The sequence below is a fragment of the Drosophila rhopaloa genome, unplaced genomic scaffold, assembly GCF_018152115.1.
Source record: "Drosophila rhopaloa isolate 14029-0021.01 unplaced genomic scaffold, ASM1815211v1 contig_163, whole genome shotgun sequence".
In the NCBI taxonomy this organism is placed as follows: domain Eukaryota; kingdom Metazoa; phylum Arthropoda; class Insecta; order Diptera; family Drosophilidae; genus Drosophila; species Drosophila rhopaloa.
In genome coordinates this window covers 14,830,325-14,852,092 of record NW_025335043.1, presented here as the reverse complement: position 1 = coordinate 14,852,092, position 21,768 = coordinate 14,830,325, and the positions used below count along the sequence as shown (strand labels likewise).

Sequence of the window (21,768 nt, the reverse complement as noted above, 5' to 3'; positions counted from 1 at the left end):
ATTAATTTAATTTAATTATTTTCGTCTTAAAACATTATTTTTTTGAGAATGTTCTTTATTGAGCAATTATTTATATAATTAAATTATTGCCAACAAACGTTTAAACTGTTTGAGATTATTGTTAATACAGAATAAGTATTATTTATATAAGAATGCTTTATTGAAATAAAATGAAAATATTTTTTGATATTTTTTAACATATCCCAAATTACTTTGAGAGAAATGTTTTCCACCAACACCTTAATTTTCTACTGCTTCGTTAACGATTTATGTTTAAGGTTTCAGTACCTTTAAGAGACATCCCTTTAAAATATTTAGTAATTTCTAATACAAGTACCATGTTTTATACTATATCTATAAATGTTCATAACTAATACTCCATTGATACTCGTTGTTTTTTTTACAGGTAAGCCCGGCATGAGTGGCCATGCGAATGGCGAAACGGCGCTTGACCCCGGAATAACCCCGGATTGACCTCGTTGCCGATGGCCAACTGGTGCCGCACGCGCCGCTCTTATCAGCTCTTATCAACTGGCAAACGACAGTTTTATGATGCCGCCCGCTTATCAACCGCTGCATTATTGCGCTGCGACCTTTGTTGGCTAATCAAGAGGAGCTTACTACCTTGTTGTGGGCGAATCCTTTGGGACTGAGCGGGCTCTGAAGCGGAAGCGGATGTGGCTCGGCTTACCCGGCTAGGAGCGTGTCCTTTGACGGCCACCGAGTTGGCCATAAATCAGCCACAAGTTTTGACGGAAACTCAAGACGATGGGAGTTGCGCAGCGGGAAAGCCTCCAGCTCAAAAGGGTTTACGCTGGGGGAAAGCTTCAAATGAGCTGGGAAACTTAAGCTGCATCCCTTAAGACGGTCGGGAAAAAGTATACATAATCTACTTTTCTTGGAACTGCAATTACCAGAAGTGGCCCATAACAATTACTATGATGTTTAGTTTAAGAAGCTGCGTCAGGAATGGTTGTGCTGAAAGTTTATTTTGTGATTTGGTTGTAAAATTGAAGTAATTGAGAGTGGCTTAAAAATGTTCAAAACAATTTTCTTGCCTTAATGAAAATAAAGTAATTTTTTAAGCTGTGTAAATATTGCAATTTAAATAAGAAAACTGTTCTAAGCATTACAGAAATCATATGTTAGCAAGAGATACTAAGCAAAAGATACAAAAACCATATTTCAAGTGTAGCCAATACGAATATAAAATCAATAATTCATAAAGCTATAGTAATCCCAAAAAATATGCACATAAATAAAGTTAAAGTGGCGTTGTTTTGGGTTCAAACCGAAGTTAACCTCTGACCACAATATTTTTGTTGGTCTGTTTGTGCTGTGTTTTATTTACCTTTGTCTGGGACATTTTGGCGTATGTGGCCTCACATCGAAAGGGCAGAAAATGTAGTTCACCAACAAGACCAAAGCCATTTTCGAGCCGAACAATCAGCACCTACATAGAGAAATTTTCTGTGTCACCCAGTGGGAGGTTTCTTGTGGCCTTTTTCTGGCTCCGAATTTGGCCTTCCGCCACGAGTTGGCAGTGGGAAAAATGGCAAACGGATGTTGTGCGCAACGAGCCGAGTCATGGCATTTGCATAACAAATTCCATTTAACCCCCGCTTGATTTTTCCTCCTTTTCCTCTCACTCTCAAAACATGGAAACATGTTTATTTTAGATCATTTCATTCTATTCCACCCGCATTCAGGCGCTCCATCATAATTATGTGTCACAAATGCCGAAAACTCAGCCATTCGCTCTTCATTATTCAATCATTTGCCGCCCCTGTGCGAATTTATTGGGGCTTTAAAGCACGAAACTGGGGGTTTTCTGGCCAGGATTGAGGTGAGGAATCAATGAGCGAGGTTGGGGGCGTGTTCAGTTCGTCGTTAAATCAAATCAGCGGTACATTACACGACCACCCACGCTCCTCCGGAATTTTAGACCTACCAACAGTGGGCGGAAATGCCATGTCAATCGAAAATTATAATAAATTTCAGGGAGGGGAAACATGCAAATACCATCAAGAGGCTTTAAGGGCAGCGCACAATTTCGAGGACACTAAACTTTTTATTTTGAAGAACTTTATAAATAAATAAACATGGTCAAACTTTATATTGTATGAATATTTGAATATTTTTAAGCTATTGATTCTAAGAAATAGTCTTCTTAAAGGCTTTTAAAATTGTATTAAAGTAAAATCACGTACCTAAAAAACTTTGTTAAGGAAAATTAGCTGTTAATTACCAAAAGTAAAAATTAGCGCCTAAAAAAGATAAATTAACAAATTCAGATGGCAAAAGAGGTTAATCTAAATTTAAAGTATAAAGAGGGAGGCTATACAAAATATTCGAAAAATATTCAAGATAATAATTTAAATTTAATATAAATCCCCCATTTGGAGAATACATTCGCACATTGTCACCGCTTTCATCAACCACCAAGTAAACCGCCAAGAAACCAAATGACTTACGGGTTTTAGCATCTACCCAAATAATTCAACATAATTTGTCAGCTGAGCGAGTGCGGGGCTTTGAAGTCGCTGGCCTGGCACATGAAATCAACTAAGTCTGCTATAATTTGTTTATTTCCTGGAGGTGATACAATCGCACAAGTGGTGTGGGCCCTCCTGCCGTATACGTGACGGGATTGGTGGTTATTCGGCTTGGTTGTTCGCCGTGTTGGCTAAAAGCCGTTTGGCCAGGCAGAATCTAATTCAATTAACTGCGAAAGGGCTTGGAGGTGCACATGTGCGGCTTTTGACACGGGTCAGGTGACAGTTTTTTTTTCAATTTTTAGGCAGAAAAGATAAGCTAATCCTGGCGCAGAACAGCCGGTTCCTCGGGTTTTTCGGTGAAAACGCACCGCAGATCCGCGACCTTGGACAGGATTTCGGCTTGGAGTTCCTCGAAGGGGCGGAGCAGGCGCACGGGAACTGAATCATCGCGTCCTTGGAAAAGGGTTTCCCCGCTAAAGTCTACGAATCCATGCCTCCTGGCGCACAACAAAGTGGCCAGCAGTTTGTCGGATATGTCGTTATACAGATTAAAAAGGGGACCGAAAGCTAGTATCTTAAGACCATTCTCGGGATCATCGTGTCCGGATTTCTCAAGCATACCGCACAGCTGCAGGATCTCCTCCAAGACCCGCACATTGGCCTCCAGGGATCGCTGCTCGGAGAGACTTCCCGCCGGAGCCCGGCCGTATTCCTCCAGCGGAAAACTCCTCTTGGGCATCTCACTCACATTGTAGTGGGCGAATGGGTTAATCATCATCCAGTTCTGGTGGTCTTCGGCCTGCTGGTTGAATAGAGTGATGCGCGAGGACACCGACGAGTCCTGCGGGGATTCAATTGAGGGGTGAAAGGTAATTAGAGAATTCACCCGATAACCACTCACCTGATTTGCAGCCATTTTAAAAGTTTGCCGGAATTTTAAGTAGTTGTGTGCCGAAAATATTTGTTGATATCAGAGCGGAGCCACAGCCTGCTGTTTGAACAGCGTGGGCACAAACAATTCAGGCATGTGTCAGTTGAGGTGCCAACTTGGTTATTTTATAGACCAAAATGAGAGCTTTCAATTTAATACCCGTTACAAGAACAAAAAACATATATTTTTGTATTAATTAGTTGTAATTAAAAGGTACCAAAGTTTTATTTACTCTGTCTAAATAAAAACTACACATTGACTTTCATGAAAAAATATTAATGAAATAAATTTGTATGTTCCCTTTTACAGATAGGTAATTTCTGTAATTATGAGCATTCACCAAGCAATCAGAACTGATTGCTGGTGCCACATGGACGCCATCACATGCATCTCATTAGGGATCGGCTGATTTCAAGCCGCGTCAAAGCCACCGCATCAGGATTGAAAAGGCGTGAGTTTGCCTAGGGATAATCAATCAAAGTGTCGCCTTAAATACCTTCTCCCTTGGCACTCACAACCAAAGCCCTATCCACCCACCCAGTGAATTTTAGTGCGGCTTTAAGCCAACTTCACAGGCAGTGGCAGCCATGTGGCAAATGCGGCGGAAACAGCTCGCAAACTAGCTCCATAAATTTAAGCCTCGAATGGCGCGCAAGTCGCCGGAAGTATTTGGAGCTCAGTGCAGCCGGAAATACAAAACAAATTTCCCAGAGACAGAAAGACCAAGTGGTAGATGAAAAAAGAATGGAGGAGCAGAGGGTCAGCGGGGAAATTAATGAAACAAAACGAGGAATTGAATGCCAGAACATAATGAAAGCTATTCCGGGAAAGCACAAGTCGAGACTTTAATATGCTTTTGATTTAATTACATTTAATGAATGGAGAAAAAGTTTAAACACTTTAGATCTGGAAAATATGTTTTTATTAATCTTATTTAAGAACTAGATAAATATAAGAAGTGATGAATTAATTTGAAAAATATTGATTGATATCTACACCAGAAACTAAATAAATTAGTAATGCTTTATTGATAAATAGATAGGTTTTAATTACATTCTTGCTGACTGCAATATATATGATAAGATGTCTAATTCCTCAGTGTGAATAGATATCACTTATTATAATTACATATTAAAAAAAATATGTTTATAACCTTTTTTAACCATTTCGAGTACTTTAAAGACTTTATGTCAAGAGCAAAGCTCTTTAGCTTTTCTTTAGCTTAAGCCTGCAAGATTGTGGCCCCAAATAAACCAATAAAATCTATAATATCCTGCCCCTCGGGAGCCTCCAATTAAATGCTGTCACACAATCTGCCAATCCAATTATTTTCTTTCCGAGGGCATGAGCCAATAGTTCCACTGAATGAGCATTAAGTTAAATCACGCTTTAAGCAAGGACTGTCCTCGAAGGGTATCAAAACTGTATTCCGGCGGTTTTTCTATTTCAGTTTCAGTTTCCTTTTAATGGTGGACGGGGGGAGGGAGTGCGGGGGAGAAGAAACAAAACAGACAAATGGCAAAATGGCGCCACTTCCACATCCGTTAAGCAATAAACATTAATGCGCAATTAATGCTGGTGTCAGACGTTGACTTTGGTCAGTGGTGTTGGTTGGGTGTCGCCTGGTTTTTCCCCTGGATTTTTCCCCCGATTTTCCTCCCTCTGTCTGTTGTTGATTTCCTCCACTTGCTGTGATTAACGTTTGGCGCCTCGTCTTAGCCTTTAGTTATTTATGGCCCGGCATGACAAATGAAATCAAGTGGGCACAGGCCAAACTTAATGCAAAGCAGCTTATTTTTGGGCAGTCCAGAACAGCGACTTCTTTGAAGTCCGTGTTTGCTCACCCACTGACTTTCCAAATTACCAGGAAAATTTTTGAAGAGTAGCTTACACCCGCAAACAGCGGGGATTTTTCAATATGCTCGGAACGCAAATACTTGTCATTAGTGATGGTGTGTATACCAAAATACCCAAACTAAATTGTTAAAAAAATTCAGGGGTATAAATGAAATTGTCAGCTAGATATATTCTTATATATTCTTTTGAAAGTGATGCCGTTCCCATCACTATTTGAAAATAAGCCTTGCCAGCTGCCAAAGAGCGAAGTCCCTTCCATTTCCGCCTGATTGCCATATGTTTTCCTTGTTCAAAGCTGCACTTGTTGTCCAAAGGAAGTGTCTGTGGCAGCTGGAAAAACACCGCCCCCTTGTAGAGAGCCACTTAAGATCCAACCATGTCTGCATATGGCCCCTAAGAATTTATGGGTTGTTTGTATTGGCCCACCAGAAAATCCCCGACGCATTATTCAATTTGCTGCTGGCCGTAATGTAAAACAATTTTCCGCAAATGCACCAAAACAGTGGGAAAAATAAAATGGAATGAAGGAAAACTGTCTCGCCTGGCTGAGTTTTATGTGTGGCACGTTTGGCAATAAATTTTCGGGGTTGAGTATTGGATTTACAAATTGCTGCTTAATCCGCCGTTTTCATTGAGCGGGAGACAAATTTATATGGTCTGCGGTTAACACCTGTTTTTTTGGTTGGGGTTCCCCTTTGGGAGACCCCTAACTTGTTTAATATCCTTCGATCATTGCTCATTGCTTTTGTGTACATTTTTCTTTGTATATCCTTTCTCTAACCCGTTTCATTGTTCTGCTTAGAGAAGACAAAGCTTTTTGACTTTGCCCTCAAAATTTGTGTCATTTATAACTTTTGGCCAAAACGACAAAGCGATTTATTTTGTGTTTTCGCTCGGTATGGCTCCAGTCAAAGTTTGATAAATGAACGCATTCCGCTTCAGATTTTTCTTTTGCATACGAAAATCCGAAAGGGACATCTGGCAGTTGCACTTTTTCAGCTTCATTTGGCAGCTGCCAGGGTCTGGTTTATGGCCTTTTTGGCCAAGTCGGGCTGTCATAATCAGAGCGTTTAATATCGCCGATGTGCACTGAACGGGCGGCGAGAATCAAATCAACGTTTTGGCCAGGCCAACAGGCAGCTGATGACCTCGGATAAAAAACAAAAACCGAATCGAAATAAACCAAACTTTGATCACAAAAAATTAGTCAAGTCAACATGAAGTGGGGAAAAAAAGGGGAAAAGCGTTGCCACAGTGTTTTTATGTCCTTTTGTTGTGACAGCTTCTCCCTTTTAAAAAAAAATCCCAAAAAGTATGCAACAGCCGGCGCCGATGAATGTGTGAGTTTTGGGGTTCTACACTGAGAAAATATACATTATTATATTACATTAATTACAAAAACAACCCTCAATTCCATAAATTTCAAATGAAAATATATTGAATTAAAAAAACAAATTTAGATTTAGTTTTAGGTTTATTTTATTTTAGCATCCTGGTGTTACTATAACTTATATTTAACTTATATTTATATTGTTATAACTTATCTATAAGAAACTAGTAAAAATGTAAAAGTTTTGGATAAAATTAGACAGAAATTAAACATTAATAATAAGTCTATCAGCAAAAATAATCTTCAAATATTGTGTTTCTCTGCTTTTATATTTTCTTGAAAGCTTTAAAAATATAAACGTATGGTTCTCCATTTAAAAGCATACTTTTCTTTCTAAGCAATTTTTTTAAAGAAAATTTTATTTTGTGAAATATGTCGTTTTGGAATTTTCTTTCTCTGAATAGTATATGTGTTTGGAGCATGAAAAATTGCTAGCCTGTCCCATTGATTTGATTGACACTTTTATTGACACAGTGTTGCCCTTGTTGTTGCCAAGGGTTTTATGACCTGCCAATGAACGCGAAAGCCTTTAAGCCAATCGACGGCATCCAATGAGCTTGTATATGGGTAGTTTGCAGCTTTTGTAACACTTCGACTGTAAGCCCATTCATATAGAAATTTGTATATGCGTTTTCATATTTTTTTATGGACCATCAATACTTGATTTTTTAATACTTTACATCAATCCAAATTAGGGAAAAGCTGTAAAAAATTGACAAAAATATTATTGCCAAGCAAATGTGTGAATTGTGTGCAATTCATGTGGAAAATGTTTGTTATTATTCCCTTGCAGAGAGTATTATAATTTCAGTCAAAAGTTTGCAACGCAGTGAAGGAGACATTTCCGACCCTATAAAGTATATATATTCTTGATCAGCATCACCAGGAGAGTCGATCTAGCCATGTCCGTCTGTCCGTCTGTCCGTCTGTCCGTCCGTCTGTCCGTCCGTCCGTCCGTTTCTACGCAAACTAGTCCCTCAGTTTTAAAGCTATCTGCTTGAAACTTTCCCAAAAGTTGTCTTTCTATTGCAGGTAGTATATAAGTCGGAACGAGCCGGATCGGGCCACTATATCATATAGCTGCCATATAACTGAACGATCGGAAATGCCATAACTTTGGTGTTTGTTAAGTTAGGAAGTTAAGATTTTCTATGGGTTTTATTTTTGGCCAATGAATCCGACTTACCGAATTTCATAAGGATCGGACGACTATATCCTATAGCTACCATATAACTGAACGATCGGAAATGCCATAACTTTGGTGTTTGTTAAGTTAGGAAGTTGGGATTTTCTATAGGTTTTATTTTTGGCAATGCCGATCGGAAATGCCATAACTTTGGTATTTTTAAAGTTAGGAAGTTGGGATTTTTTATGAGTATTAAGAATGCATCATATGAATAAATTTGAAGAATATAATTTACAGAGTATTCTGCAAGGGTATATCAACTTCGGCTCCGCCCGAAGTTAGCTTTCCTTTCTTGTTCTTTTTACTAGCACAGACAGGGTAGTGCAATAAATAAATGTATAATATATGTAAATAAGTTTCGTAAAATTAAATATCAGTTTGGGTATTTAAGTAAGATTTTCTACTAAAAGATTTACAGAATATATTAAAGTTTTATTAATATATTAGGTGTGCACCATGGAATGGATTTAAATTAGGTAACAAATCTTTTTTTTAATGGCTTAAGATCATCTCTGCCGCTTAAAAACCTGTTGCTTATAATTTAATTTTATAAACCTTAACCTTTTGCTACACCTGACTTAAAGTTAATGTTTAAATTGCTTATTACGAACTAACACTTACGTTGAAGGTTTTTAATAACGCAGTTTATTTCAGCCCCCTTCCGGTTATATCCGATCCTTACGATCCAGCACTAATATCCCTTGTAAAATGTCGGTCTTGCCATGAGTTTTCATGGTCGCAACTCTGCTTTTTTATGCGTGCCACCGGAACAACAATGGCGTACCAAGGCCAGAGAAAGTGGCCGTAAAATATGACATTTGCTAGCCTTTTGTTTGCACTGGGCCAACGGATCTTTGTGGCCATATTCCCGGGCAGGAGGGGCTGCAATCGGTTGGCAATTAATCAGGCTTCATTTGCACTTAATCGCGGTCATGATTTGCACGCGACTGCGGCCCAATCATGTGGCAATTAGATTCCATTATTTCGGGCACCCGCTTATTCAATTTAATTTTCATTAGCCCAGTGCCATGCGGTCATCGACGAAAGGCAATTTATACTTGGACATCGCGAGGGACGAAGTAGGGAAGTAGGAATAAAAACTCATTTTAATATGCGTTGCCCAGAAACGACCGCTTTTCTTGCCCATTTAGCGACTCCCTCTACCCGCGGACTTAATTACATATTTAAATTCCAACTGCGCCGCCTTTCTATAGCGAAAACGTAAAAGCCGAGAAATAACATGAAAATTTTGGGTCGCAACTTGCAGTCCGAGGTTATGAGATACCATAAACAACATGGCGTCAAAACAAACCGAAATAAAGAGTCCTTTGGAGTGGAATATTCGAGTACGCTTGGAAAAAGTTTTTCTACATTAATCTTATATATTTTTTCATTAAAACTTGTACAAATGAAATTAAATACACCTTAAGAAATAATATATATATATATTGTATACCCGAAGTGGCAATCAAAAATATATATAAAATGTAAAATTGTATATTAAAATATTTAGATAACCTGCTTAGGATTTAGTCTTCCTCAACTTGAAACTCAAAGTCACTTTTTCAGTTAGTGTAAAAACATGCCCAAGGTCATGTCTATTGTAATTCTTAAGTGGCTATAAACTGGATTTGTTCAAAATCATAAGAAAAACATAATTTATTGTTATGTAACTGAACCACAAATGAATTTTAAGCAGCATTGTAATATTCTGGAACAGCATGGCATAAGATGTTTAAGGAAAAATAAACTTGAACCAGTTTTACGAGGAACTAAAAATAAAGCAGCCGAAAAAAATACACATAAATATTAATCAAGAAGTTTTCGTTTATTTGGGAGTGTGGGTATGTGTAAAAAATGTTTTATAGACAAACTAAATTACTTTATTTGAAGTGCTTACTCACTAAACTTTTTTATTTCCGTTCACATTAAAGTAATTTTTACTGCCAGCAACTCAATTAAATCTGAAATATGTATGCGCCAATTATTGTATTTGAAAAAAGCTTTCAAATTAACAGCAACAGGCAATTAAAATAATAGAAAAACTGTCACAGAGCTTAATAAATAATGATCAAATGAATGTATATTAAACCACTTTAATTATGTTTGTGTAATGAAATGCTGCAAGCTAATTTGATTCGTTTTTGTTAATAAACTTTTGTTTGTTTTTTTTGTACATAATTATGTAGCTGGAATTGATATATTTTAAATGATATTCATTTTAATTAAGCGTATCATTGTTTCAGATTAATTAAATTGAAATTTATCAGTTTCTGATTCAACTTTAAATTAGATTTAACAGTTTAATTACAATATAAATTATTAATGAATTTATATTGGCCCATCAGCCTATATTATTTTGTGATTTATTTTGTTGCTGCATCGTTTAACATTAAACATTTTAACAACATTTACAAATCCTCTTTATGTTCAGCATTTGCCTAATTTTATATGCTTTCTTGGGATACAAATTCATATTCAGTCAGACATTTTGAAATTAGCCGGCATTACACAGGCATTAGGGATACCTCATCGCATCTGCATAAATTTTCGATGGCTCTGAAAATTGTTGGCTGGTTTTATGTGGCGCACTGCAATTTTCCTTCAATTTTCCCCAGTTTAATTTACGCGCTGTGGCTGCTTTTCCCTATTGATTTATTTAGGCGTAGGCCATCCCGCCCTCTCATAACTGCCTGTGTATGTGCCTCCGTTTGTGTTTGAGTCATTCATTCATTGTTCGCTCACGCATTTCCCTGCTTTCGCCGTTTTATGGCCACCCCAACCCCCGTCTGGATTTTCCGGCCCGCTTTTCCTTCCGCGCCTTTCCGCTTTCCCCCGCCGCAAGCAGCATTGATTCATGTTAAATTTATGCAAATTGCCTAGTATTCCGACTGCCTGGATAAGGCTCTTCCACACCAGCTAGCTTCTAAAAATAGTCTACACCAAAGGAAAAGTAAGCAAAATATAACAATGTCAGTCCGATACAGCAGCCGAATTTAACGAGGTTAATATACCAATACCAATCAATAAAGTCTGTACTGATAAATATAATTATTAAAGCGTTAAAGGTTACCACTTTAATTAAAACTTTTCTAGTTAAACTGAAACAAATCTGTTTAAATATTTTGAGCTTTTATGTCATATGTATAGAAACTGAGATTAACGACTTAATCATGACAAATTGTTTATAATTTATAAATACAATTTCGATTTTACAGGATCAAAATTAAAATAATTGTTAAATGTAGTTGAAGTATTTGCCCGCTGTGTATAATTTTATACTAAAACCCTTGATTGGCTTTCCTCAAAATTGAATTTTCCATTTTGCGAAAACGGGTTAAACGCTGCCTTCAAATTAAATGTTTAATTGCTTGCAACATTTAGCTGCAGTTGCCCTCGTTTCTGCGAGCGGCGGACGTGGCGTATACGTCATCTCCACTTTGCACACATCAGTTGCCAGCGAGTTAGGACGACAACAATGGCAGAACTCTTGATGGCAATCGCGGGGGTGGATGTGCTTGATGGCTTACAGGAATAACCGCTTTGCTGCTTTATGGTGAAAACATGCTAGTCGCTATTTTCTTGGCCAGCAAAAGCCAGTCGATGACGTGGCCAAAAGAGGGTCCTTCGTGGCGAAGGTCAACACACTCGCGATACGACTTCGCTGCGAAAATGTTTGCGGATTTCGGTCGCCGCAGTTGTAAAATCAATCCCCAACGGCATCACCCCTCTGATTTTCCCCGACAGCTGCACTTCCATTGCATTCAGCGATGACTAAATCGCATTTTCCCAGCATTGACAAGGCCAGTTCGACTGAAATTCCAGATCTCTGGTTATCTGGGTATCGCAGCCAAAGGCAAGGCGAAAAGTAATTACAACAATGAAATACGAGACACTTGACCCAGATTGCCACCCCTGCTGGCACCTTCGAGAAGGTGTGACTTCCGCCCGATTGACTTGTTTCCAGGGTGCAAGTGAAATCAGGTTTGCCCAAAGGCTTCTCAAAGGATACACCGGGGTAATGAAATCCCGGCCAGACGAAACACAACTGCCTCATAAAGGGCAGGAGCAGAATTATTGCATGCCTTGCAATATTCTCGGACGAGGTCAATGTGTTTTTTGTTTATTTGCCGGCCCCTTCGTCGGCCGTAAAGTTGGCAAGCCAACAAGAACGTGAACGTTTTACGCGCAACTCAGTCGAATACACAAGGGGAAAATTTTCATAAAGAAATGACAACCATATTACGAACATCTGGCATAAATTCCACACTATTTTCTAAAAATCTACAGTCACTGGCATTTTTAAAAGATTTTAAATTAAATTTATCAAATTGATTAATTTATCTTTTTATTTTTAATGCAATTTAAAATATTTTTGGGGGTCCAAAAATAAGTTCAGTGTTACTACAGTTGATTTGGAAACAGTGGGCCTATGAAAAGCATTGGTATTTATTGTGATTAAGTTTTTAACAAATCATTTAAATGTATACTGTAAATCTAAGAGTGTTAAATAAAACTAAATGACAATATTGGTATTAGGTTTCTTTCTGTGTATAAGTAGAACCAGTCATACATGCGAGTACATGGGCTCCAAATGGAAAGTTACGCACTTGATGGGGGAAGGCATAACTTCTGCTCCAAGCCAGGCCAACTCCCATTCCATACCATTTGGCTGTCGCCTGTTCTTGGGCTCAGACATTTCCATTGTCCATAAATCAAATGTTGCTTTGAAGTTTGCCGCTTGTTTGCTGTGGCCCCAGATAAATGAAACTATATATAGCTGGAGAGGAAATACAGAAATGGTCGGAAATGAGCAACTTAGTTGTACTTCGTAAGATATTTTTGAATCAAAAATCACTTATATTATAAATTATTACAATATCTAATGGTGTTTCCTAAGCTTAGGGTACTATAATCCGAATAAACTATAGTATCAGCTAAAATGATTACTGTACAAAAAATTTATGATTTCTGAGATTTATAAAAATGTATAATGTTGAAAACCAAACTTCATCACTTAAAAAATACCCAAACTTAACTAAAAACTTTAAGAAATGATCTTAAAATTAAAATTTTTTTTATGTTACTATTTAATGTGTCCCTCCGCAGTTCAAATTACAGGGTGGAAGCATAAGAAAAGATATTTTTTTTTGTAAAAACAAATGGCAACTAAAATTTCATGAATACTCTATGAGCCAGAACCATCCGGCTTTAGCGTTGAGCTCTGAGGACCTCCTCCTCCTTGGAGAATTGTGAAACTTTTTGGCGCCAATCCGCGAATACTCAAAACTTTTCTGCGTTTCGCGGTAAATTGCATTTCCGAATGGATGCTCGTGCATGTGCCAAGACAATCAAAAATTGGAGGCATAAGAGGCAGTAAATTGAATTAACCCATGGTGAATGGGGGGTGAACATCCCGGAGTGCGTGGCTTCCAGTTCCTTGGCTCCAACGAATGGGATTCGAGTTTCTCTGAGTGATGGGACCCCCGATGATAATAAAAGTGTAGCGCACCGGGCGAGTGGAAACGTAAACAAGTATACCACATGTGTGACGAGGCACAATTGACTCGTCTTGACTCGAGTTGCGCAACAATGGCTTTGTGGCTCAAGTTAATTGACTTGGCCCTTTGGATTCATGGGGTTAATCGTCCAGGATGCGGCATATATATGCTTCAGTTGCCAGCAGATAGGGCACGAGTCTAAATACCATTGTGCGACTGACATCTTAATTAAAATGACTCATACGTGCCGTTGTCCGTGCCCCTAAACATTTCCCTGCAACATTTCTAGGCGCATTGTTTATACACAATTGTTGCCGATTTCTGACTACCTCAAGAATAAATCCTTCGAAAAATAAAGAGCTTTTTCTCATTGTTTTTATACGAGTTTTCTTGTACCTTTCTCATATATTTCAATGGTCCCTTTTGGCTTTCATTTACATAGGCATTTTAACGAATAACAAGCATTTATATTGCCAAAATAACAATGATTTTTTATCATTTTAGGTTGTTGCCAGTAGCTAAATTTATGTACACTTCATTCTTTTTTGGTGTATGTTTTTATTTAATAGCTTAACTTAACTTTAACAATTGAAAAACATAATCAAATATTGTCTAATTATGTTGTTCTTACTCTCCTTAATTGTATTTTTATGAAATTCCCTTAAGATTTCATTTAGTTTGGGATCTTGTAAATATTTGCCTAATTTTATAAACACCAATTATCAAATATAAATAATTTCCATTCAAGTTTCCTTTGTTTATGCAAATGTTTATAAACAATTGTTCCTGATTTCCGACTACCTTAAGTTTAATGTTTGTTTTTGTTTCTCGCGGAAAAGCTGGCTGCCATCCAACCGTGGGACAGTGAATCAGTCCTCAGAAAAGAAACTCAAATAGTTTTTACCTCATTGCGGCACATTTTCCCCTGAAACAAATTGTTTTTTTTCCTCCATTTTGTTTTGCTAATTTTCTTTTGGCTTTCGTTTCCGTTGCTGGCTCATTGACGATTTGTTAATTTTATAAATAATTACCAGCAATTATAAATGATTATTCCGCTTTGCTTTTGGCATTAATAGGGCATGCTCATTGTTTGTGCTCATGTCTCACCAAATGTCCTGCGGCAATATCAATTAACTTGAATGCTAAATACAGACACGAGCGGCGTTAAATTGAGTTTCAAGTACTTTTTCAGCCACCTGTGCAGACATTTTCCATGAATTGCTCATAAATTTGAAGTTAATTACCTAAGGACGAACGCAAGGACCTGCTTGGGAACACGTGGCTGAGCTTAAGTCCTTTTCGGCAGGTGACACCTTGACATTCGGGAGCGTTTAAGGCGATGACTTTTGCGGTGACCGGTTAATTAAAATATAGAAGAGCAAGTTTTTTAAGCTTAAACTGTATTTTAATTGCGGGTGCTTAAATAATAATGGTGAAACATTTGCAACACTTAAACTAAAAACTATAATTATTTATATCTACTTTTTAGAAATGATAACTGATTAACTTTTATGACTAATGTTTTAAACGTCAAAATTTAATGAAGACAAAAGAACGGCTCTTTTCATTTGCACAACATTTTATTTCTATTAGTTTATTTAACTTTTGCTGTAATTAGGTGGCGGTAGCTTATTTCTGATTAATTATATTAACACAAACATACCAGTTACAAAGAGTAATTCATCACAACTTGAAGCACAAATTCCCTGGAAGTCCGGGTTCCTTGACCACATGTGAACTTTCCTTTGCCTCTGTACCGACAGGGAAATTGTAATTTCCCGACACGTTGCTACATGTTCTGGCCATTAATTCGGCCAGTTCGCATCATAATTGGTCGGCACCTTGTAATGGCCAAAACTGATTTCCATATTAATTGCTCATTAGCCCGAGGTGCGGAAGTGTGGCTTGCTTTTGATCCAAGTGCATTAACATGCGGCAATCGGTTGACCAAGATTACGCATACGCAGTGTGGGCAACTGAGAAGTTGCTAACAGCTTTTGCGGTCTTTGCGGTTGCTGGGGTCGAACAAATATTATTGCTGCCGCAAATTCAAAATAGCAAGTGCTAAACTCCAGGGGTGAAAATGAGGCAATAAATCAGCTTGCGGGTAGCCTTTACTCAAAAAAGTTTCGCAACAGATGCCCGGGCCTAATGATGCGTTACCCAAAAGGAAGAGAGTAAGAATTAAATATTAATATTCAATTATAAGAACAATTATTGATTTATCCTGCGGCTTTCAACGGAATTTTGATGAAAAAGCGGAGAGTTAAGTGGCCAACTGAAACTGGAGCTCATCTGCAGGCGACGCACGTTAGGGCCCTTTATTGCGGCCACATGTCGCATGTTGGAAACACAATAAACCAACAACCGGATGATGTACTAGGATATATATATAATGCCACAACTGGACGGGCAGCGGAGTCTCATTTTTGAATAATTTAATGAGCTGCCTGGCGACGGCGGCGTATGCGCAATATTAAATCCTGGCGACCGCACATTTATCATCAGGCCACATCCTCGCACACACAGACTCCACATCCTTGCCGGCACGTCAGTTTAATATGTTTTTAATTGTCCGCCACTGGCAGGGAGAATCTACTTGGCTTTAATGACCTCTCCGCTGCGGGAATGTCTCCTTTTTAATTTTTAATGCCGCCCATTAAGGCGGAATCTTGTGTATTATATCGGGAGAACCTCTCCAAGCAAGTTAATTAATTTTTACAACGCCAGTTGGCAACAAAATTTGGCGATAAATCAACTGATAATGTCAGCACATTTAGCGACATCCACATTTCCCAGTCCCAGTCACAGCCTGAAGGCCCGGAATTGTGATAAACTTTTAGCCATGTTTAGACGGAGTTCGCGATTGACGTGCACACAAATCGAAAGCTAACCATTTGGCCCGAAGGGTTGGTAACAAAGTTTTCTGGGTCAGCGTGCGGGAAACCTTTAATCAGCAACTGCTTAATGGGTGGGTTTCCCCCATTTTCTTCGGGGTAACCAAGTTGGGAAGAGGGTGCTTGTATGCGTGGGCACACATCTTGTTAAAGCTAAGTGACAATGGAAGGTCAAAGTTTACATATGTTGAGGGAAAACTCACTCATCTCAAAAGGGTTGCTGCAATTTCAGGCTGTGTTTGTATATTTTCTTAAAGAAAACATTTTTAACGTCGTATCCTTTTTTAAGACATGTTTATTTCCAACTAAATAATAGAATTTGTATGCTTTTTGTTAAGCTTGAGTTCTTTATCAATTTTTCAGTTTTTATTAAATCCGTTTTCATTTCTTTAGAGCAGCCTCCAGCTATTTGTTTTAAAACGAAAATTAATTCTCCTTTTCAATTCCAATTGTCAAGCCTGCAGCATTCCTACAATATGTTCGCCAATTTATTATCCTATCAGCCGCAAAACCCATAAAAGCGGACCGGATAAAAGCACAGACAAAGTTGCTTTAGATGGGGTAGAATGTTTTCAGTGTATAATCTATAAATTGTAGAGCTAGGAAAAAGATATTGCAATTCAGACACATGGGATACAGTGTAAAAGCATCAAAATAAATCTCCTTGTTTTGTTAAAGCCATATTCATGAGGGGAGTTGGGGCCGTTATCCTTGGGGTTCATTCCTATTTCTTGCTACTGCTGCTTTGCTGGATGACAGCGCAAATTTTATCAAATGCCGCTTCCAGGCTGTCTATGAACACCTTCCCATCAGCCTGGTTTTTGTACGTGGTGACAATGGCGCCGGCAAAATCGTTCTGAATCGAATAGCTGAAAGAAAAATGGGTTATCAACTGTCAGCAATTGAACAATTTGTCAAATGAATTTGGGAAATGGGTGCTGCATTTGTAAGCGATAGACAGACGGCTTACCCGATTCCGAAGCCATTCCTGACCACCGGACCGAATGAACCCGCTAGCAGGGCATCTGATCCCAGGGTTGAGGTACTAATGATGTTGTTGTTAATGCGCTGGTAAGCCTCAGTCTCGTAGAGATCGGGAAGGGGAATGCCCTCCTTTTGGGCCGTGTGCCGAAGGGCGAATAGATGCCGATCGAAACCCTGTCCCATGGCCGCCTCCTTGGTGAGCTGGCCGTGCACCTTGCTGCACTTGTCGATCATCGCCCGCAGCTCTCCGGCACTCGGTTTGCTTCTCTCCGGCTGCAGGATGGCCTCGCAAAAGTCCTGCGTGGCATTGGTGCAAGGTCGCATCGTTTCCGTTCGGCCATGTCGGAAGGCGGAGGTGCTGCAGGACTCGTAGCTGCCCACATAGCCGTTGTAGGCCTGGCGATAGGCCAGCTGGAAGGACAGTTGTATGATGGAGTCGGGACTCAGGCCGTACTGCTTGCAGGTGGGCTTGTTGATGTGCGGATACTTAAGCACATTCATGTCCAAACTATCCACTATACTAGCATTTTTGTTGTAAGCCTCTGATACGGCCGCCTTGGTGGCCTCGTCGATCTCAAAGTTGATGGGTCGCACATTGCTGAGATCCCCTTCGGCGGGAGTGTGCACCGTCGCCGTGGACACAAACGGCTGCCGCTGGGTGTCCTTGTAGAGCTCGTTGAAGTATCGCAGGACAGCCACGCCATCGCCCCACGAGTGCTCGAAGTTTATGGCCGTGGTGCCATCCGCGCTGATTAGCAGGGAAATGGATTTGTCGAACCAGCTGTGGGTGAGGTAAAATTTATGGTAAGTCAGGGATATAAAAAGTCAAGCACAATTTCTTACCGATTCTGTGCCTTTCCCGCCAGCAGGTGCTTGAGCAGCGGCTCCTGACGATCCTCATTAAACACCCCATCCTCTTCGCCATCCAGACATACGCAAAACAGCGCTGCATCCACCTCGCTCTGCAACAGATCGGCGTTCTTCGGGTTACTGACAAACTGCTCCCGGCTTTTGGCCCACTCATCGCGCTGCCCGGAGGTCAGGACACCCAGTGGCACACTGGCCGCCTCGCGATCTGCATCCAACTTGAGTACAGCCTTTAGCCTGCCCAGAATCACACTGGGACTCTCGATGTAGCCACTCGAATCGAGGACGTTTACGGCGTACATGTGGCCGCGTCGCATCACCAGGATGTGCTTGGAGTCAGGCGACTGAACGAGCTCATCCTTGCCAATCCTGGGAATCCTGGAGGTGCCGAACAGTCTGTTATACTGGCTCATGTCCAGCGGGAAGGCCTTGAAGGCGTACGAGGCATAAGTTGCGAAGGCCTTCGGCGCCACCTTCATCCACCTTCGATAGCTCGGGGTGTCGCTCTTCTTGGCGTTCATGTGGTAGACCTCCGGCTCCAGGAGATCCGATTGCAGGGAACGCCAGAAACGCAGCGAGCTGATGATCAGGTTAGTGGCCCGAACCACCTGATTTTGGTACTCCTTCCGCGAATCGCTCTTCATCACCAGCAGGGGATTATAGTTAAGTGGCAGGGGCGCCCGATCGGACAGGTACATGTCGAACCAGGGCTGCGATATATAGCTGGTGTGCTTGTTCGCCGCATCATGGTTTTTGAGTTTCGCATGCAGCTCCATTCCGATTCCCTGGCGGAATCGCTCCACCGTTTCCTGCGTTCGCGTCTGCTCCTCTGGCGAAAGGAGTGGCGCGGTGGCCTCCAGGAAGCGCCGGCAGCTGTTCTCCAGCAGCGGGATCGGTAATCTCGGCAAGGAGCGCTGGAAATACAGCGTCGGCAGTTTGGAGCACTGCAGGTATTGGTAGTGTTGCCCATGAGTCGTCGTTGTCCGCGACGAATTCGTCGAGATCCACGACAGATTGCGGTGCACCCGTGTCCGGAACATGGCTCTCCAGTCGATGGCTTTCAAAATTAAATAACAATTGTTGTTTAAACTCGAGAGGCAACTCGTTTCAAAGTCCAAAACAGAAAGTGCAACAACAACTGCGAAATTCGCGAGCCACATCAGCTGTTTGAATTCGATAGTCACAGCTGATCGCCGATATCGATAACACGGACGGCGGTATTTTCTTATCGGTATTTTCTTATATTTTTCCACGAGAAAAATTATGGCGGGCTTTTTAAATATAAGAGAAGATGATAGTTAAGCTTTAATCCATTTTTATTGATACTATGCAATCAATAAACAAAACCATACATTTAAGAATCATTTAAAAAAGAAAACAGTATAAAATAAATTATTATTGCAAATACTTTTAAAATAATTGAAATTAGGTTTATAAAATATCAGAAGCAGAAATAAAACTATTTTTAATATCTTTAAATATATATAACAAGCTTAATTGATATATTAAATGTACATGATTTTATCAAGTTCATAAGAACATTTTCTTTAGGCACACCGACCTTAGAAGCTAAATATCCCACGGTATACAACTTTTATCAATTTTATATGTCAGCACAATGTCATTATTAAAATTAATTTTTCAATAATCATTTTTCCAATTTGGTATCGGAAATTAAATTTTAAATTGTCATGCTTTAATGGCATTAACATAATCAATTCAATATGAAGCAGGACGTTAATGAGAAATTAAATATGCACTTCGGGGTCAAACATTTCATGTTCAACTACACATTCGTCTGACCTTCTGGCTAACATTTAACTTTTGCGGGTCGTGTTTCAAACGGAAAGGTTTGTTGCGGATCTCCCTGAATTCCGCATAATTTCGCACTTCGCCCCGAAGGACTTCGTTTCCGCATCCCTTTTCGCCATTTAATGTGTTTCACTTTTGCACTTTCGCTGGCTTGTTAAATATTAACGCAATTTCACTCCGCCCAATTACACTGCAACCCATCCGCATCCGCATCCGTCGATGCCTCTTATGCAAATTTAAATGTAGAGGGGGATTCCCCTGCCCACTTTACTTAATTTGAGGAATTGTGGAGCAATGGATTTCAATCCACAGACACTGAGGGCCAATTGCAACGACGAATCGAAAGGGGAGAAGCTCTCGTTAAATTCGACAGGGCATAAAAATTTTATGCGAATTTTCATTTCTTTTTTAGCCCCTAATTTTAGTAAGCCGTTTATTTATTTGGCGCACCTGGGAACATTGACCGTTGGAGCACCGTTGGTATACCCGGCAGGAGCCTTTGACCCACCACGTCTGCAGGATGTCCTGACCCCCCGAGGATTCCCTCCCACTCCCACTCCCGAAAATCCCCTCTCAGAAAACCCGCAGACATCAACAGCGGGCAAGCAAATAAAAGCCGCGCAAATGCAAACAAAATGCTGTTTATCCAAAGACCAAATCGACAAAAAGGTGAAAGGACGCTTAAGCACTTGAGCGCCTTCAAATTGAACAAATCGATGGGTAATTGCAATTGCAATCGCTTTCAGATTCGAAAGACCCATCGCGGCTTTAAATCAAATGGTGGGAAAGTTAGAACCTTGTTTCTTTGCATAATTAATACAAATTGTTTGAGAATTTAATTTGCTTGTGCATTTAAATTGAGCAAAAAGCTTCAAATAAAGCTACTGATTGGCGTTTTTGTTTTAACTTATTACTTATTATTAACTTATTATTTATTTTATTCAGCAAGCTGAATTAAATCCAATTCGTACTGGCAAATTTTATTCTTGCATTTAATAACTTAATGATGTTTTATCAATTTAAGGCCAGCCACGAATTCAAGCATTCTTTTGATAAACTTTTTTCGCTATTAATAATAAAAAATATAGAAGAGCCCTTGAATAAGTTAAATAAGCCAATAATCTCTTCACTTATTAACAACGAACAGTGGCATAAAAATGCAATGCCCATATAAACATCTAGGAATCCCATTTTCCTGTGCATAAAAATCAACATTTGTTTCAAGACTCCATTGTCAGACAATAAAACCTTTGACCATTCCAGCACGCACAGCGTGACTTTGGATACGAATTGGTATCCTTTTATCTTGATTTTTCGCACCTGAAAAGTGTGCCAAATAAGTCGCTTTCGACGGGTTGACGACTGCGTAAAAATCGGGCGGCAAAATCAGGCAAAAGGTGACCAGATGGAAGAGTTAACAGGCAAATTCCATTTGCACCGTGATGACAATGGCAAATGGGTTTAGCCGTCCCTCGGGCAGACGGAGATTTGCATAGATGGCTCAGCATAAATGCCGCATTCCAGTCAAGCAAATCATTGACATGGCCCTGAGATGGCTCTCAAATGGCCGCGTTGACAGGCCAAAGAAATGGAGGCAATAACTCAGGCCTCACTGTAGGAGGTCGCACTGTGGGAAGAGCGTGGAAAATAGAGTTTAAAATTATCCGGAAACGGAATTTTCCTGAATAGTCATTCAGAATATTGTTAGGTATTTTTATTTCAATCAACTAAGTGACTCAATATGAAACAATTTTTTTTTATTCGATAGCTTTACTTAATATTTCCCACAACACTGCAACACTTAAAAAGCCAAATAAAACGTAATTAAAGTCAAAGCCCGGAAGC

General features: G+C 39.7%; 2 protein-coding genes across 2 annotated transcripts; both read right to left on the bottom strand.

Moving 5' to 3' along the window:
* Positions 1-2,570: 2,570 nt before the first annotated feature.
* LOC123037422 (actin-binding Rho-activating protein) lies at positions 2,571-3,502 on the bottom strand. The gene is made up of 2 exons (XM_044457982.1): positions 3,400-3,502; positions 2,571-3,339 (listed from the first exon to the last, which is right to left on the bottom strand). The coding sequence occupies exons 1-2, from the start codon at positions 3,412-3,414 to the stop codon at positions 2,815-2,817; spliced, it is 540 nt and encodes a 179-aa protein (XP_044313917.1). The 5' UTR covers positions 3,415-3,502; the 3' UTR covers positions 2,571-2,814.
* Positions 3,503-16,537: 13,035 nt separating this feature from the next.
* On the bottom strand, positions 16,538-19,257 carry LOC108037241 (carnitine O-palmitoyltransferase 2, mitochondrial). The gene is made up of 3 exons (XM_017113768.2): positions 18,088-19,257; positions 17,231-18,025; positions 16,538-17,129 (listed from the first exon to the last, which is right to left on the bottom strand). Exons 1-3 carry the CDS (start codon positions 19,149-19,151, stop codon positions 16,985-16,987), a joined length of 2,004 nt encoding a protein of 667 aa, XP_016969257.1. The 5' UTR covers positions 19,152-19,257; the 3' UTR covers positions 16,538-16,984.
* Positions 19,258-21,768: the final 2,511 nt, after the last annotated feature.